General features: G+C 32.7%; 1 protein-coding gene across 1 annotated transcript in view; it reads left to right on the forward strand.

The window, feature by feature from the left end:
- Positions 1 to 2,936: 2,936 nt before the first annotated feature.
- The window catches only part of LOC149800230 (malignant T-cell-amplified sequence 1-like), a 28,782-nt gene continuing 11,793 nt past the window's right edge, over positions 2,937 to 19,925 (forward strand). The window contains exons 1-3 of the mRNA XM_089959799.1: positions 2,937 to 3,036; positions 11,505 to 11,657; positions 19,579 to 19,679. Of these exons, the coding sequence (XP_089815925.1) occupies positions 3,026 to 3,036; positions 11,505 to 11,657; positions 19,579 to 19,679 (265 nt within the window). The 5' untranslated portion in view covers positions 2,937 to 3,025. The remainder of the gene's footprint in view (positions 3,037 to 11,504; positions 11,658 to 19,578; positions 19,680 to 19,925) is intronic.

A 19,925-nucleotide genomic window follows, 5' to 3' on the forward strand; every position in this document is an offset into this window, starting at 1 on the left:
CCATACATTAACATACTTCTCCCGAATCCAATTTACCCTAGTTAAAAATATAATTTAAAAAATCTCTTCAGGTAAATGAAAGCAAATTGATTAATATATTTATTTTCACATGCAAATCATTTAATCAATGGATTTTCAGGCTATTTAAACACTTAAGGATGAGTTATTAGTTTGTTTGTTTTTTTTATAGCTTTCACACCAAGCCTTTTAGCAGAAATTGTTAGAATAATGATACAAACCTGCTTGACCTTGACTAATTATTTTAGGTAAACATATTTATATGAAAATATGCAAGTGAGCTGTTATATTTTAAATTATTTGATTCAATTTTTGAATTTTTTAAATTTTGCATTTGCAATTTTCAACCTAAATTTATTGCAAACTATATATGCACTATTTTTCAGAATCTGTTCAATCCATACAAATTAAATTTGGTTCATCTATATGCACAAGTATATGACTTGCTTATATTTAATTCTGTTTCATTATTTATTTATTTTATCAATTTTCTGAAAAGGTTAGGGATAAACTCTATTCTAGTGAAGACTTTGCCTATGCTATGCAAATGAATGCTTTGCCTGTGCTATGCAAATGAAGACTTTGCCTGTGCTATGCAAATCAAGACTTTGCCTGTCCTATGTAAATCAAGACTTTGCCTGTCCTATGCAAATGAAGACTTTGCCTGTCCTATGTAAAAGAAGATTGTGCCTGTCTTATGCAAATGTAGACCTTACCTGTCTTATCCAAATGTAGACCTTACCTGTCCTATGCAAAATGAAGACTTTGCCTTCCTATATAAATAAAGCCTTTGCCTGTCCTATGCAAATTGAAATATAGAATTCTGCATTATATAATATGTTATATCTTTAACCATTCAAATAAAATTTCTTATTTTTATTCGGCTTTGTTATCGGATAGGGTCAGTATTTATTACTTTTTATGGTCGCTGACATATACGTCACAAGGAAACGTACAATTTCTTTCATTATTGTTTAGTCTGTACAAATTATGTTGATTATGTAAGATAGAATTAACATCAACGATAAATTGATTATGTTAGATAGAATTAATATCAACGATAAATTGATGATGTTGTATAGAATTGATATCAACGATACATTGTTTATGTTGGATAGAATTGATATCAACGATAAATTAGATGAAACACGAATAAATATCATAACTTGTTTTTTTTATATATAAAATCGAACAGATACAAATTAAACGCTTCCGTTGTACACAAATTTCACACCGCGTTTCATGCGTGACATTTTGCCTGTTTAGGACGATAACTGGGTAAGTCAAATAGGGGCACAAAACAATACTATAGGGCCAACGGGACTACTTTTAGGTGAGCCTAGAAATGGCACGAGATTCAGTTTATACCAATTTAATGTACAGAACTTCCAGTTTAGTGTTCAAAAGTCTGTCCCACATTTAAAAAATAAAACGAAACTCTCAGTGGATCTATTTCCTACAGATTCATAATTCCATGATAGACTGTATATTATTCTTTCAACGTCAAACACTGTGGGATATGTGCTATTGTAATTGTATCCATAAACACTGTGGGATGTGTGCTATTGTAATTGTATCCATAAACACTGTGGGATATGTGCTATTGTAATTGTATCCACAAACACTGTGGGATATGTGCTATTGTAATTGTATCCATAAACACTGTGGGATGTGTGCTATTGTAATTGTATCCATAAACACTGTGGGATATGTGCTATTGTAATTGTATCCATAAACACTGTGGGATATGTGCTATTGTAATTGTATCCACAAACAACGTGGAATGTGTGCTATTGTAATTGTATCCACAAACAACGTGGGATGTGTGCTATTGTAATTGTATCCGCAAACAACGTGGGATGTGTGCTATTGTAACTGTATCCGCAAACAACGTGGGATGTGTGCTATTTGTAATTGTATTCATAAATACTAAGGAATGAAGCACTATGGGATGTGTGCTATGAGTAATTGTATCCATAAACACAGTGGGGTGTGTGCTATTTGTAATTGTATCCATAAACACTGTGGGATGTGTGCCAGTAGTAATTGTATCCCTAAAAACTGGGATGTGTGCTATTTGTAATTGTATCCCTACACACTCGGATGTGTGCTATTTGTAATTGTATCCCTACACACTCGGATGTGTGCTATTTGTAATTGTATTCCTAAACACTGTGGCATGTGTACCTTTGTAATTGTATCCTTAAACACGGTGGGATGTGTGCTATTTGTAATTGTATCCGTAACATAAAAATATCATTTTTATCTTTCTCGCATTTCTGTTGATATGACTTTGTTACAGGTAAAAGCAGTTGGGTCAGTGGAATAAATTAATAAATAACAAATTTAGAGACAATAAGTTACCACAACAAATAATAAAAATCCAACAAATGAACAGGATGAAAAACTGAATCTTTCCAATGATATAAATCTTAATGGTTTTATGGCCCATGAATTTTAGTGAAACCAGAATTGATACAATTTTAGATTTAAAAAAAAAATACACTGCTTTGCTGAGAAAAACCCCTATTCCCCTGATTTACAAAGTCTCGTGCAAAAATTAGCAGTAACTTATATTCGAAGATACTTTTTAGACTAAAAATCATTATTCCTTGGGAAGCATGCAGCATTTATAAATCATTTGCTTTTAACAGGTATTTGTAACAGTAGACACCATCATTTTATTTTTAAATCGTATATCTTGTTTTTAAAAATTAAAATTAACCGATTGGGGGATCTGTACCTTTGTTGCTCATGTAATTTAAATAAAATCAGATCTCCACAGTCCTGCGTACAAAAAGAAGGATATTTTAACGCTTTAACATGTGGAGATCTGAATTTCATCAGATTGGTTCCGCCTGTTGTGGAGCGTTCTCATCCGTGAACGCATTTCACATGATGTTTTGTCGCCAATAGTGTCCTACTCCATTTACGACAAACAAGACAGTTTTCGACAGGAAGTAGCATGCTGTTGATATATGAAGAGTGCTAAACTGTCAAAGCCAACATGTTTAAAAAGTATATTCTGTTCATTTCATTTATTTACAGCCTATAAAACATGTGTCAAAAATCTAATTAGGTTTTGTAACAAATGATTGAAAAATAAGTATCACAGACGATCACTTACAGCATCTCCCTATTATCGATATTATGGTTTGTGACACATCTTCAACAGAGCTCAAGTAATGTTCATCATAAAAATTCGTTAATTACACTATGTATTTTTGACAATGTTGCAGCAGAAATTATAAATTGTACTGAATTCTAACTGCACCTATATGACACTATGACACGGTAACCTGTCTTTAGCGACCACTCCTTCTACCAACAAATAGCGGTCTCTAAAGACAGGTAGTCTCATAATAGGTCTGTGCAGGACGGAGAACGTTTTAAGGTCGAAATTAAAATGGTTTACGAAGAGAAAATACAATTACTGTCCATGTGTTTGTTGGTTAATTCATGTTTCTTTTAGAACTATTATGCATTCATTTCAGAATTATGTTATTTAGCAACAGATATCATAACATTTATTATAAAGCATTGACATTTTTTATTTCTGAAGATGTAAATGTGTCCATTATAAGTTGCAAAAATGAATGTTGTAGTCCTATTCAGACTATATGCAAATATGGAATATTTAGGTGCCATTTAAATCAAACGACATAGCTGATCCAGAAACAAAATAAAAATATTTATTGTCAAAAGTCAAAGACTGACTTTACCAGCCTATAACTGCAGTAACTGAATACAAGGTATAACCAGGATGCTTTGGTGAATAGATGATGGTACTTTTGTGATTTTGTTTGGGTTTTAATAGCTGTAGAGTCAATAAAGCAACAAAACAGTATGCACTTTTACAATGACAACATAATTAACTCTTCCAGAATGTGCTGTTGACTTGAATCATTGAGTTCACTCTATAGAACCATTGCTCTTGAGTGTATTTTGTGTTTTGGATTTTAAATGTAGCTTTAACAATTTTGCAGTCATATCACTGCAATGTCTGCAGTGTGGCAGTTTATAGTGATGTCTTGCACTGGGGCTTCTTGACACAGACATGTAGCATCATGTCCCACCTAGTCACATTATCCTGTTATCCTGACACCAGGCCAACCAGTCATAACACTAACCTCTTAATGTTGAATGCCTAGTGAGGCAGCTGTTGGTACCATTTTAAAAGCATTTGATATGACTTCGCCAGGGTTTGAACCCACTGCCTCCTTCTTTTGAGGTGGACACTCTAACCACTAGCCCACCAGAGCGGTCCCATGCTCTTGAGATGCTAAAGTGAAAGCAGGGTGAAACATTTCAATATAACATTATTATCAGTGTGGAAGTAGCACTTGTTTTAAAATTAGGGTAGTTAGGTAGGTTTTAAAAACAAATAGCATTTTATTTATATATATATATATATATATATATATATATATATATATATATATATATATATATATATATATATATATATATATATATTAGTATATGTAATGTACTAAGTGCTTCAAGTTTAGTGCAGACCTGGCTCAGTTAGATGCCTGATCAATTTCTGTTTTGTTTTGTTTTTAAATTATTTCTTTTTACCCTGGAGAGAAAAATTGCTGGGGTCAGCAATGAAATACAGGGATGGTCAGCTGACCATACACATAATTTGTTTTGCCTAATCATAATGGGGATTTACATGAATTACGGCACTACAAAAGCAGTTTAATGGCATGTATTATGGACATGTTAACAGTGTGTGTAGCCTATGCATACGTGTAACCAAAACAGGATTTCAAACCAGTAGATTAACAAGGTTTGATCAGTAGATTGGTTTATGAACCAGTACATTTTTTTTATCGGCATATATTTTTTGTTTCAAACGGATTGAGAAAAAAAAGTGCAAATTTTGCTATAATATATATTTTCTTGATGCTTTAATTCAAAAACAAGTTTTGAACATGAATTAGATTTAAATACTGATGGAAAATGTTTCATTAATAATTAATCATAATCAGTACATTGTCATTGAGAAAGGAAGAGCTCATATCTTATAGTTCACTGCAAAGATATATTTTTGTTTTTATGAAATCCATTAATATTTCCCATTACAAGATCACTGTCTGTTGATCACTGATGCCATTCATTGTGATTATTAGGCTGCACACTCAATCAGCTCTCAATAGTTCTCTAGTCCAAACTCCCCCTTGAATCATATTGTAAACGTATTTTGTGAAGAACGGAGAAAGCCCTCTCTGTGCTACATGTACCTTTCAAAATTAAGTTTTCTAGTTGCTTGGTTTGTAAGGTTTGCTGACTGCTGTCCTCAAAGCTATGTTCTTCCCAAGGAGGAAGTTCCCAACTTGGACTTAAAATGTGTTCCTGAACCTCACCTATACGGGCTTCTTCTCTTCATGGATGAGATCCAAAGATCTGTTGGCGAGTTTCACCACTGTAAATAAACGAAATATTAAAATTGATTTAGACTTGAAATAAACAACTAAATAATACATGATTTATTTTTGTTATGAATAATTTATCCCATCTGTAAAATTAATTATCTTATGATATATTTATTAACTAATATATTTTATCTTGAGCTTGAACTTAATTTACATGCATGAAAACATACAATAATTTATGAAATACAGAAGTTGCATACCTTTGAAAGATAGTGAAACCCAGGACCTTTGATACACACCTGATATTCACTTAAACTCAGATACCCAAGTATTGTTGAACTTTGTTATAATATTTCCTTGCCAGTGACTTCATAGCATTGGAAGAAAACAAACATTTTGGCATTTTAACTTGAACAAGAGCTCCTTAAATATAACTCTACAACATCTTGAACAATACAATAACAATTAATGAAGCCAAAATATTATCAAAATATTTACTCTAGTGTGTCTGCTGAACAAACTTTTTATCACTTAAAATATTTAATAAAGTCTCACTAAAACTATTGTTTTGTTGTGTCTAAAATTTCACCTAGAATTGACAAGGTCAGAAATATTGAAAAGTTATTTTGATACAACCACTAATGCACACTGCACTGACTGACCCAGATCTCTCTTTGGTAAAAAATGTACAGAGAGCGCAAGTGCAAATGTTTTGACACCATAATTGTCGTATATTACTTACGTATGACACTATAATTGTCGTATATTCAGGACTTAGTCCTCATTAGATTTGAGTAACCCCAGCTTTAAATCAAAATGTTTAAAAGTTCAATTCAAAAGTGTATGCCAATGTTTTGGACTTCCATATTATCTTCTTGTTTTCATATGACACAAAAAATACAGTGTCAGTAAAGTTGCTTTTTTTGTGTTTTTTTTTCTTCGGGGGTAATGCCATTTGTCAGCACAGGATAAGCTATACATGGCAGCCAGTACATCTGGTGGAGGAAGAACCAGGAAAATCAGGAAAATTCTGGGAAAGAGCCACTGACCCACAGAAAACTACTGACAAGATTTTTTCTCACATGCCCACACTGGCTGGGTCTGAGACTTGAGTCCACACTGGTGGAGATGATATGTCAGTGATATATAAAGGCAAGCCCCTAAGACTACTCAGCCACTGAGGGCCCCATCTTAAAAGTAAGAAATAAAAAATCTAAGTCTCAGCAACCAAACACATACATACAATATTAGGCTATTTCTTAAGTTACACAGTAATCACACATACATACAATATTTGGCTATTTCTTAAGTCACACGGCAACCAAACACATACATACCATATTTGGCTATTTCTTCAGTTACACAGCAATCACACATAAAATATTAGGTTATTTCTTAAGTCACACAGCAAAATAATAGCATGTTACATGTAGATCAGTGAACGAAAATCTATTTTATTTGTCTAGATCAGTGAATGAAAATCAATTTTATTTGTCTAGATCAGTGAATGAAAATCGATTTTGTCTAGATCAGTGAATGGAAATCAATTTTGTTTGTCTAGATCAGTGAATAAAAATCGATTTTATTTGTCTAGATCAGTGAATGAAAATCGATTTTATTTGTCTAGATCAATGAATAAAAATCGATTTATTTGTCTAGATCAGTGAACGAAAATCGATTGTCTAGTTTCATCTAGTGCATGACCAGGTGCAGGTTTTACTATTATCCAGAATGAAATGTAAAAGAACATTTTTAAGAATAAAAACTGATTTAAATGGTTTACTCTTTCACTCAAGGGTGACATATTATAATATTTTTAATATTGTAATTTTGGTCTTTACATGTGAGTAATATAGTATTAAACAAATGTTATTCATTATGTCTGTTTCAGCCATTTCATGAATAGTGAATCATCATGTAACTTGTCAAGGCTATTTCAAATGATAAACCTCATGTAACTTGTCAGGGTTGTTTCCAGTGATAAGCATCATGTAACTTGTTGATGCTATTTCCAGTGATAAGCATCATGTAACTTGTCGATGCTATTTCCAATGATAAGCATCATGTAACTTGTCGATGCTATTTCCAATGATAAGCATCATGTAACTTGTCGATGCTATTTCCAGTGATAGGCATCATGTAACTTGTTGATGCTATTTCCAATGATAAGCATCATATAACTTGTTGATGCTATTTCCAATGATAAGCATCATGTAACTTGTCGATGCTATTTCCAGTGATAAGCATCATGTAACTTGTCCATGCTGTTTCCAATGATAAGCATCATGTAACTTGTCGATGCTATTTCCAGTGATAAGCATGCCATTCCTCTGATTTGTGTGAAAATGGTAGTAGTCTGTCTTGCTTGTTTTATTATTGTTTAACTACAGGTATGTTTGAAAACATTTGTGTATAAAGAGGGCGCTCACCTGTTATTATGTACTTTTGAGAGGGTGACGTAAGTAAGGTGAAGTTGTTTGCATTTGAAACATGCACAGTGGAGAAAATGTTCACATAGCTTTATGCTACTTTGATGAAATGTGGCTGACATTGCTTTGGATATTGTACTTATGGAAATTGTACATGATATATGCACACTGCTAACTAAAATGCTATTAAAATAGGGAAAATGAATTTTGCCGCACTAGACAATACTAGCTTCTGAAAGTACAATGAATGAATTACCAAAAATATAAAATGTAAAGAAAGTTATCAGCTCTTTTATACAATTTACCTCTGAAGTTCAGGAAGTGAAGTTGACCAAGTGGAGCTAGCAGTTTTTTTGAAAGTTAAAAGTTGCACATCTTGAGTAAATCCACGCTGTACACTCTCTAAACCATATTACACCCATCAATCATACACCAAAATAAAAGGGAATTTAAGGATCTTTCAACAATACCTGAGAAAACAAGGTCTTTTTTAATTAGCCATTATAACCAGTGAAGCAGCCTTGGGAAAATCTTTTTCTTTAGAATTCTAACCCTATGCAAAATATGAAACTGTAGAGCGCCACCAAATAAAATTGTTTTGAAAAAATGTTGTGTCAGAAAACATTAGTGCATAAGTAAGGTGTTTTAATGTCCAGTCATTACAAGGCATGAAAAATTATTTTTGGCAGCAGAATAACTTGGTGTCCATAAAGAAACCATGCAAGGACATGTAATATGGTAGTCACTGTTTGGTAAAGTTGTAAAAGCTTGCAAAAAATAGACTGTTTGTTTTAGTGACAGTTTATTAAATATTTTTAACTCCTAGCAATTACCATGCTATTGTATATATACTGATAGTAGCTAGAACCATCACAGTGTTCTCTAAACACCATGTTTATTGCAATCTGAGTCCAGAACATTGGAAATTCCCCATGAAATATCAGGTCTACCTGTTGTTTAAAACATTTTCAGTTGTAATTTCAGTGACAAACCTTCTAATTATAACTAAGATTTTATCTTGTAAACATTTGGAACCTTCCAGAATGAAACTTCCCATTAAATAATAGTTTGTTTTTTTAAATAGAAAATGCTCATTAATACCTGAGGTCAAGTGGAGGACTGTATAATCTTGTTTATCTAGAAATTATTCATTTGTACTGTAAGATCTTTGGAGTATTTTGTGTCCATGTGATCATTTGGTCTGGAATTTATTTATTCAGATTATTTAATTCAAGTTATTCTTTGTAAATACAGAGTGCTCAAAAATAACATTCTTGGAAATAGAGACATGGATTTATAGTGAAATCAGCGAAGGATATATTGTAATTCAACGAGAGACTGTTTGCATATCACTATGACAGAGGTCATCACAGGCACATCAGCACTTTTTTCCAGAATTGGAATTATTTTGGAACATCACTAAAGTTTATTCAAAACTTTAATCATTGAGACTTGTGTATGAAAGTCTTAAGATTATTTGGGATTTATTTTGCAATACCATAAGTTCTTTTTACATATTTGATTTGTATTCAAGAGAAATAAATATAATTTGTTGCATTTTACAAAACTTGTTGGTTTCTGTCTTTTCCATTACTTTGTTTAACACCACATAGTCATGACAAAATGATATCAGTCTTCTGTCAAGTATGGCCACCATTACTAAAAACAGAATAACTTGAAAGAAATTCTTCTAAAAATACATTAAATAGAATTGGCCCAAATTTGACTAAAAGCATGAAGGGCTTTCAAGTTTTTATGCATAATGCTCATCTTCTAACAAATATGGTCACCATTGTTAAAGGTAGAAAACTTTTTAATAATTTTGCAACAACTGCCATATTATAGAATGTTATAAGATTTGAAAGGAAGTCTTTCTGCTTTTTAGAAATGATGTTGATCCACCATTGGATTTGGCCAACATTACTTGAAAAAAAAAAGAGCAACCTTTAAATGATGTTTTAAAAAATGCTTGAGACAATTTGATTAACTTTCGCAGAAAGCATTTAAAGTTTTTCAGTATTGGAAAAATATACAGAAAAGCATTGAAGCAGTTTGTTTCCATAACACATACAGGGGCCCTGAGTGGCCAAGTGGTCTAAAGCACTCTCCAGTACGGATCACTGCCACCTCACCTCTTTCTGCATGGCTTCGAGTCTCGGATTCAGCCAATGTGGGTATGTGAGAAAGCTTGCCAGTAGCTTCTCGTGGGTCGGTGGTTCTTTCCCAGGTTCTTTCTCCATCATTATTACTGGCCACCATGTATAGCTTATCATGTGCTGAAAAATGGCATTAAACCCTACAACAACAACAACAACATAACACATACAACGAACAGTACTGGAACAAATTTCCAACAAATATCCTTCTGCCTTAGAATCCTTTTATTCATGAGGCTGTTATGCAGATGTCATAAGGTGAGTGATCTCACTACCACCTGGACCTCAAATTTTTTAAATATAATTTTAATTACATGCATGATTACATTTAACTCGACATCTGCATCATAAATGGATGTTTGTAGGCACTTATGCCAGTGAAAGTTACTTCCAAGATGACTACTTACCGCTCAGAATTATCAGGGGAGATTACTAGTGAAGAAAAACTGTTGGTCTAATCTTCTGTGTGTTTGACATCCAAGACTTCCTGGATTTAACTTTTGTTTGTACTACAGAGGTAGAATTATTTATGTATGAATACAAATGTGTACCATTGTGTTTATTTTAATGAGGGGTAACTATATGCAAGTCATTCAACTTCAAATGCCTGTCAAAATTGCAAGCACAAAATGTAAGCATCAAATGGCAGAGAGAATTAATGTAGAATTTCCTTCTGTTATGTATATTTAATTTGTAGTATTTGTTGGCTGTTCTTAATGGTTATATGTGATGTACATCTGTGTTTTGTACTTGACCTTGTCCCAAATCAAGTTAATGGTATTCCTAACCAGTGACATTTATTTGGTAAACAATATAATACATAGCTAATATTTCTCGAAGGTCATAGATTATATATTCAGATCGTTGTCAATGGAGGTAAGCATGTTTATTTGAATCAGAGTTTAGGACATCAGTTTTTCACTTAGAAATTCCTAAACTTGTTGATAATTTTGAATGTTTTAGAGAGGAGGCTGACCTACATCCTGGCTTTATTATTATGTCTTTGCATTTTATATATTGTTGATTACTTGAAAAATTACTCGTTCTTGCTTTGACATCTGATGCAGAATCAGTCTTTCTGTTTTGTGTTCAGTTTTTCATTTGGGTGGATTTATTTATTCAAATTATTATTTTTCACTAGAATTACAAAGCGCTTAATAATATTCTTAAAAACATTAATTTGGAATTAGAGTGAATTCATACAAGGGCATTTAGGATGATATTATTATGATAAATCAATAGTACTATCCACACTTCCTCGCCATTGGCACATTAGCACAGTAGAGACTACAGGCACATCAACACATTCAGTATCATATTTTATTTGGAATAGTACTGTAATTCAGTTGGAATTTCATACATTTGTCCATGTGATAGAACTTTTAGGACTATTTGGGATTTAATTTACAAAACTGTAAGTTGTTTTTAAATTTTCACTTTTTATTCTCGGGAAATGAATTATTTGTTGAATTTTACAAAACTTGTTCTTTGCTTATTCTCAAGCAGCCTCCTTTTTTCAGATTTGAGGACAAGGAGATGGTGTCAAATGTCAACAATGCCAAGTCTTCTGTCCAAAGAGGAATCCGGCATGCTGTCCTGGAACAGTTTCCCCACATAGACGACTATATAGAGCAGATACTGCCCAAGAAAGATAACCTCAAAATCGTAAAATGGTGAGAGTGCCAACTATATGGATGCAGTATGCTAATCTGCTGAATCACTTAACACTAAAAAAAAAATGAAACAAGAATTAAAAATGAATAAACAGTAATGGAAAACCTGGCATTGAATAGACATGTGACTTAAAGTATTGTAGATGACCATGAATACAATATCAAGGCCATTCTAACAGTCTGGCTGGTTTCAGTTGGTTTGATGCACATAATCAAAGGATAATATACAGGGCTCATGCTGCTAAGTGTAGTGGACATAATAGTTGCACTTATCCATGACATTTCACTTAAACAGGCTGGGTAGCAAAACTGACTTTGCCTTGCCATGAATATGTGCTTATCTCCCCATCCATTCCCCATTAACATTCTGCCCAGAATGTTGGACATTGTTTTTTTTTGTTTTTTTATAAAGTCGATGTTTGTATGAGTCACAGAAGAAAAACATTCTATGAAATCAACTTTGAGGTTAATTTAGTCAGTGCATTTAATCGTGACATGGATATCAACCATACAAATGTGGAACTCAGAAGTACGTAAAGGCCAACCTTTTTACACCCCAAAACCAAAACTTGTATCATTCAAGCAGTTTCAAAACTAAACAAGAGATTATAGAATTTTCCCCATTTTTTTAAATCTGAAAATATAATGATAAAGATAATTTGCTTTCTGCATGTAATAAAGTACAAAATGAACAGGTCATGTAGGCATGCTGTACTATTTTAAATATAGGTGTAATAAAGTACAAAATGAACAGGTCATGTAGGCATGCTGTACTATTTTAAATATAGGTGTTATAAAGTACAAAATGAACAGGTCATGTAGGCATGCTGTACTATTTTAAATATAGGTGTAATAAAGTACAAGATGAACAGGTCATATAGGCATGCTGTACTATTTTAAATATAGGTGTAATAAAGTACAAGATGAACAGGTCATATAGGCATGCTGTACTATTTTAAATATAGGTGTAATAAAGTGCAAGATGAACAGGTCATATAGGCATGCTGTACTATTTTAAATATAGGTGTTATAAAGTACAAGTTGAACAGGTCATATAGGCATGCCGTACTATTTTAAATATAGGTGTAATAAAGTGCAAGATGAACAGGTCATGTAGGCATGCTGTACTATTTTAAATATAGGTGTAATAAAGTACAAGTTGAACAGGTCGTGTAGGCATGCTGTACTATTTTAAATATAGGTGTAATAAAGTACAAGTTGAACAGGTCATATAGGCATGCTGTACTATTTTAAATATAGGTGTAATAAAGTACAAAATGAACAGGTCATGTAGGCATGCTGTACTATTTTAAATATAGGTGTTATAAAGTACAAAATGAACAGGTCATGTAGGCATGCTGTACTATTTTAAATATAGGTGTAATAAAGTACAAGTTGAACAGGTCATATAGGCATGCTGTACTATTTTAAATATAGGTGTTATAAAGTACAAGTTGAACAGGTCATATAGGCATGCTGTACTATTTTAAATATAGGTGTAATAAAGTACAAAATGAACAGGTCATGTAGGCATGCTGTACTATTTTAAATATAGGTGTTATAAAGTACAAAATGAACAGGTCATGTAGGCATGCTGTACTATTTTAAATATAGGTGTTATAAAGTACAAAATGAACAGGTCATGTAGGCATGCTGTACTATTTTAAATATAGGTGTTATAAAGTACAAGTTGAACAGGTCATATAGGCATGCCGTACTATTTTAAATATAGGTGTTATAAAGTACAAGTTGAACAGGTCATATAGGCATGCCGTACTATTTTAAATATAGGTGTTATAAAGTACAAGTTGAACAGGTCATATAGGCATGCCGTACTATTTTAAATATAGGTGTTATAAAGTACAAGTTGAACAGGTCATATAGGCATGCTGTACTATTTTAAATATAGGTGTAATAAAGTACAAAATGAACAGGTCATGTAGGCATGCTGTACTATTTTAAATATAGGTGTTATAAAGTACAAAATGAACAGGTCATGTAGGCATGCTGTACTATTTTAAATATAGGTGTAATAAAGTACAAAATGAACAGGTCATGTAGGCATGCTGTACTATTTTAAATATAGGTGTTATAAAGTACAAGTTGAACAGGTCATATAGGCATGCTGTACTATTTTAAATATAGGTGTAATAAAGTACAAGTTGAACAGGTCATATAGGCATGCTGTACTATTTTAAATATAGGTGTTATAAAGTACAAGTTGAACAGGTCATATAGGCATGCCGTACTATTTTAAATATAGGTGTAATAAAGTACAAGTTGAACAGGTCATGTAGGCATGCCGTACTATTTGAAATATAGGTGTAATAAAGTACAAGTTGAACAGGTCATGTAGGCATGCCGTACTATTTTAAATATAGGTGTAATAAAGTACAAGTTGAACAGGTCATGTAGGCATGCTGTACTATTTTAAATATAGGTGTAATAAAGTACAAGTTGAACAGGTCATGTAGGCATGCTGTACTATTTTAAATATAGGTGTAATAAAGTACAAGATGAACAGGTCATGTAGGCATGCTGTACTATTTTAAATATAGGTGTTATAAAGTACAAGTTGAACAGGTCATATAGGCATGCTGTACTATTTTAAATATAGGTGTAATAAAGTACAAGTTGAACAGGTCATGTAGGCATGCTGTACTATTTTAAATATAGGTGTAATAAAGTACAAGATGAACAGGTCATGTAGGCATGCTGTACTATTTTAAATATAGGTGTTATAAAGTACAAGTTGAACAGGTCATATAGGCATGCTGTACTATTTTAAATATAGGTGTAATAAAGTACAAGTTGAACAGGTCATGTAGGCATGCTGTACTATTTTAAATATAGGTGTAATAAAGTACAAGATGAACAGGTCATGTAGGCATGCTGTACTATTTTAAATATAGGTGTTATAAAGTACAAAATGAACAGGTCATGTAGGCATGCTGTACTATTTTAAATATAGGTGTATAAAGTGCAAGATGAACAGGTCATGTAGGCATGCTGTACTATTTTAAATATAGGTGTAATAAAGTACAAAATGAACAGGTCATGTAGGCATGCTGTACTATTTTAAATATAGGTGTTATAAAGTACAAAATGAACAGGTCATGTAGGCATGCTGTACTATTTTAAATATAGGTGTAATAAAGTACAAGTTGAACAGGTCATATAGGCATGCTGTACTATTTTAAATATAGGTGTAATAAAGTACAAAATGAACAGGTCATGTAGGCATGCTGTACTATTTTAAATATAGATGTAATAAAGTACAAGTTGAACAGGTCATATAGGCATGCCGTACTATTTTAAATATAGGTGTAATAAAGTACAAGTTGAACAGGTCATATAGGCATGCCGTACTATTTTAAATATAGGTGTAATAAAGTACAAAATGAACAGGTCATGTAGGCATGCTGTACTATTTTAAATATAGGTGTTATAAAGTACAAAATGAACAGGTCATGTAGGCATGCTGTACTATTTTAAATATAGGTGTTATAAAGTACAAGTTGAACAGGTCATGTAGGCATGCTGTACTATTTTAAATATAGGTGTAATAAAGTACAAAATGAACAGGTCATATAGGCATGCTGTATTATTTTAAATATAGGTGTTATAAAGTACAAAATGAACAGGTCATGTAGGCATGCTGTACTATTTTAAATATAGGTGTAATAAAGTACAAGTTGAACAGGTCATATAGGCATGCTGTACTATTTTAAATATAGGTGTAATAAAGTACAAAATGAACAGGTCATGTAGGCATGCTGTACTATTTTAAATATAGATGTAATAAAGTACAAGTTGAACAGGTCATATAGGCATGCCGTACTATTTTAAATATAGGTGTAATAAAGTACAAGTTGAACAGGTCATATAGGCATGCCGTACTATTTTAAATATAGGTGTAATAAAGTACAAAATGAACAGGTCATGTAGGCATGCTGTACTATTTTAAATATAGGTGTTATAAAGTACAAAATGAACAGGTCATGTAGGCATGCTGTACTATTTTAAATATAGGTGTTATAAAGTACAAGTTGAACAGGTCATGTAGGCATGCTGTACTATTTTAAATATAGGTGTAATAAAGTACAAAATGAACAGGTCATATAGGCATGCTGTATTATTTTAAATATAGGTGTTATAAAGTACAAAATGAACAGGTCATGTAGGCATGCTGTACTATTTTAAATATAGGTGTAATAAAGTACAAGTTGAACAGGTCATATAGGCATGCTGTACTATTTTAAATATAGGTGTAATAAAGTACAAAATGAACAGGTCATGTAGGCATGCTGTACTATTTTAAATATAGATGTAATAAAGTACAAGTTGAACAGGTCATATAGGCATGCCGTACTATTTTAAATATAGGTGTAATAAAGTACAAGTTGAACAGGTCATATAGGCATGCTGTACTATTTTAAATATAGGTGTTATAAAGTACAAAATGAACAGGTCATGTAGGCATGCTGTACTATTTTAAATATAGATGTAATAAAGTACAAGTTGAACAGGTCATATAGGCATGCCATACTATTTTAAATATAGGTGTAATAAAGTACAAGTTGAACAGGTCATATAGGCATGCTGTACTATTTTAAATATAGGTGTTATAAAGTACAAAATGAACAGGTCATGTAGGCATGCTGTACTATTTTAAATATAGATGTAATAAAGTACAAGTCGAACAGGTCATGTAGGCATGCCATACTATTTTAAATATTTGTGTAATAAAGTACAAGATGAACAGGTCATGTAGGCATGCTGTACTATTTTAAATATAGGTGTTATAAAGTACAAAATGAACAGGTCATGTAGGCATGCTGTACTATTTTAAATATAGGTGTATAAAGTGCAAGATGAACAGGTCATGTAGGCATGCTGTACTATTTTAAATAAAGGTGTAATAAAGTACAAAATGAACAGGTCATGTAGGCATGCTGTACTATTTTAAATATAGGTGTTATAAAGTACAAAATGAACAGGTCATGTAGGCATGCTGTACTATTTTAAATATAGGTGTAATAAAGTACAAGTTGAACAGGTCATATAGGCATGCTGTACTATTTTAAATATAGGTGTAATAAAGTACAAGTTGAACAGGTCATATAGGCATGCTGTACTATTTTAAATATAAGTGTTATAAAGTACAAGTTGAACAGGTCATATAGGCATGCCGTACTATTTTAAATATAGGTGTAATAAAGTACAAGTTGAACAGGTCATGTAGGCATGCTGTACTATTTTAAATATAGGTGTTATAAAGTACAAAATGAACAGGTCATGTAGGCATGCTGTACTATTTTAAATATAGGTAAAGTACAAGATGAACAGGTCATGTAGGCATGCTGTACTATTTTAAATATAGGTGTAATAAAGTACAAGATGAACAGGTCATGTAGGCATGCTGTACTATTTTAAATATAGGTGTTTTGAGAATTTGATTACATAATCTTTAATGATGGCTATTCAGTTGTTGTTTCTGCACATTAATCAAAATTCATAGAATCTTTGGATGGAAGGTTTTCCTGCTTAGATGATGGGTTTCTCCATTACCCCACATCATTCATTGAGATCTCCCATGTACACAAAATTACTTTTTTCACACCTTGCGTCCAGAGTAATATATTCATCGTGATGTGATCATCTGACCGTCTTAAGCAGGGCAAGACAATTTAGTTGCTAATTTCAAGCCGACAATGAACAGCCTTTTGATTCAGTAAGCAAGGTTGGTTGGATTCAGTTTTTGAAGTTTGTTGACATCGATCATACTATGTCTGAAAGAAATGAATTGATTATGGTTCGATTATTTAAGAGATCAGTCAGCATAAAACAGATTTGGCTTTGGTGTGTAAAGTTTATCAATGTCAAAGCGTGCATTATCGTTCCATGGTAATATACTAAGATCTAAGTAACTGAAATGTCCCACATAATTCAGTGAAGGATGAAAATGGCAGTTGCATTCATTGGAATCGAGTTTTTTTGCTGATATAAAAGTCTTGTATGTTGGCAAGAGTATCATCATGCAGTACATTAAAAATGACAACAAATATACCAACACTGAAGGCCATGTTCACAGAATCCGTATCAAATGCAGATAAAGATATACAAGTCGTGACGCTGTTTGCTGACTTTATAGTCAGACATAATCTCCCATTTATGGTAGCAGATCATTTGTCAGATCTATTCCCTGACTCAGTAATCATATAATAGCTCCGATACAAGCAGACAAAAACGGAAGACACTACTCACATATTGACCCAAACTTTGGGTCCTAATTCAGATTGGAAAGTTGAAGACGTGCTGCAGTGAAACATTTGCCATTTCTTATTGAAAATTCTCCCACTTTTTGAGTCAAAATGTGAAGGCATTCTCTCACATCTACTGAGGTTGTCTAGTCACCTGCTGTCCCTGAACAGTTATTCTTTATCTTTGTAACTCATCAGAGGGAATAAGTTTTATTGTAAAAAGTTTATATACCCCTAGCTACCATTGCAAGTGCTTCTTGGGTCATGTGACATCAGATTTACCATCAGTTTATGGTAGGCTACAGTATCATAACATTGTATTAGCAGCTGTTCCACTATTTTACGGATGGCATTAATGTTTAATGCAGCAAGGATTCATATGACTTTATTGTATATTGCAGCCAGTAATCGACTTATGTAATGGCCGAACATAAAAATCATAAGAAGTTGTTGCAAAAATACAGGAGTAGAATATGAAGTGGCTAGAAAATCCTTTTGACTTACTTATTTAATAATTAAAAGTACTGTTTTTCTTGTGTCAACAAAGATAGCTAATGTATGAAACATAAAACTGCTGCTGTCAAAACTTGGGGAACACAGGACAACCAGTTGTTGACAAAAGTTATTTTCCATTAAATTTTGTCCTCTGATTATTTTCCCATCATTTCTCTTATATAAACAGAAGGGAGTAGTCACTTCACCGGGAATACTTTTGTCATCTTGTACCATTACTTCCCCACTCAATTTGACTTTTTTGTTCAATTTTATGACATTAAACATGGTATGGCTTAGCAACCTAAAAGTTCAAATGTCACCAAAATTTTCAGGTAGGTTCCCTAATGGCTTCTGAATTTTGAAATGTAATTGGAGTACTGGTTCAGCTTCTGTGCAGGAAATGATTTGTAATCCATTAGTTGGATGATCATTTGTGTAGGTGACTGTCACTGTATGATTTCAGTAAAGTTCATTTAATAGTGAAAGACTAGATTTGAAATAATAGAAAACATCAGTTTGATCAGACTCAGCAAGGAAATACTTGGTATACTTGATCAACTGAACCTTCATGTAGACAATTCAGTTCACTCAAAATGATCTCTCATTATGTCGAAGTATTTCAGATACCTTGCAAAAAAAATTGTTGGTGGATTGTTGTGTTGGAGACAAGGAACTTAATAAATTTTGAAGTCACAGGTAAAGGTCACTAACTAACCATAGCAAAATGGTTCCTGTGCAAGAACTTTTTGTACTGCTGTACACACCTTATCAAATTTTGAATATTGCTTGCCATATAAAGAATGCAGAAATCTATTGATTTTGAAGTCTAAAGGTCAAAGGTCAAGGTCATCATACAGTGAGACAGTAAATGGTTTTGTCCAATGACTTGAGTTCCACTAAAGATGCCATCTTCAAAACCTGCAAAATATGTTTGTTGCCATTGATGATGCTAAGAAGCCAATTGATAAGTTTTGCATCAAAAAGTCAAAGGTCAGGGTCATTGTCATCTTACAAAAAGAAATAATATTTTGCACAGGGACTTCGCTGATGCTGAATATATCTTTACATAATATTAGATGTGTTGCCCTTGATTTGACAAAAAATGAATTAAGATCGGTAGTTAGTGTATTGTGTACCATTAGCGATATTCATTTACATTTCAGTCATGAACACATAGAAATATTAGCCAACTCGAGTGGTGAGGCTATGTTCTTCAGACAGAGAGATGGACCTTACTACCCAGCACTAAAGCTTATTCACAAATGTAAGTGTCATTCTTATTATAATATTCATAGTGTTTTCTTTGTTTAAACTGTGGTTGTGACATATTTATATGTTGTATATTCTTACATATAAGTTGGATCTACCTGCAGACTGGATAGGCTCAGATCTGCCATTGCATAATGTGCTTGAAGGTCTGGGTCTGTGCAATTTGGGAGGAGTAGTCAGCAGAACAAAAGGCATAGACCCAGATCTGCTGGTGCACTATGTAATGGCCGATCAGGGTTAA

This window comes from Sinohyriopsis cumingii, chromosome 5, assembly GCF_028554795.1.
Source record: "Sinohyriopsis cumingii isolate HCF-2022 chromosome 5, ASM2855479v2, whole genome shotgun sequence".
Classification (NCBI taxonomy): Eukaryota; Metazoa; Mollusca; class Bivalvia; order Unionida; family Unionidae; genus Sinohyriopsis; species Sinohyriopsis cumingii.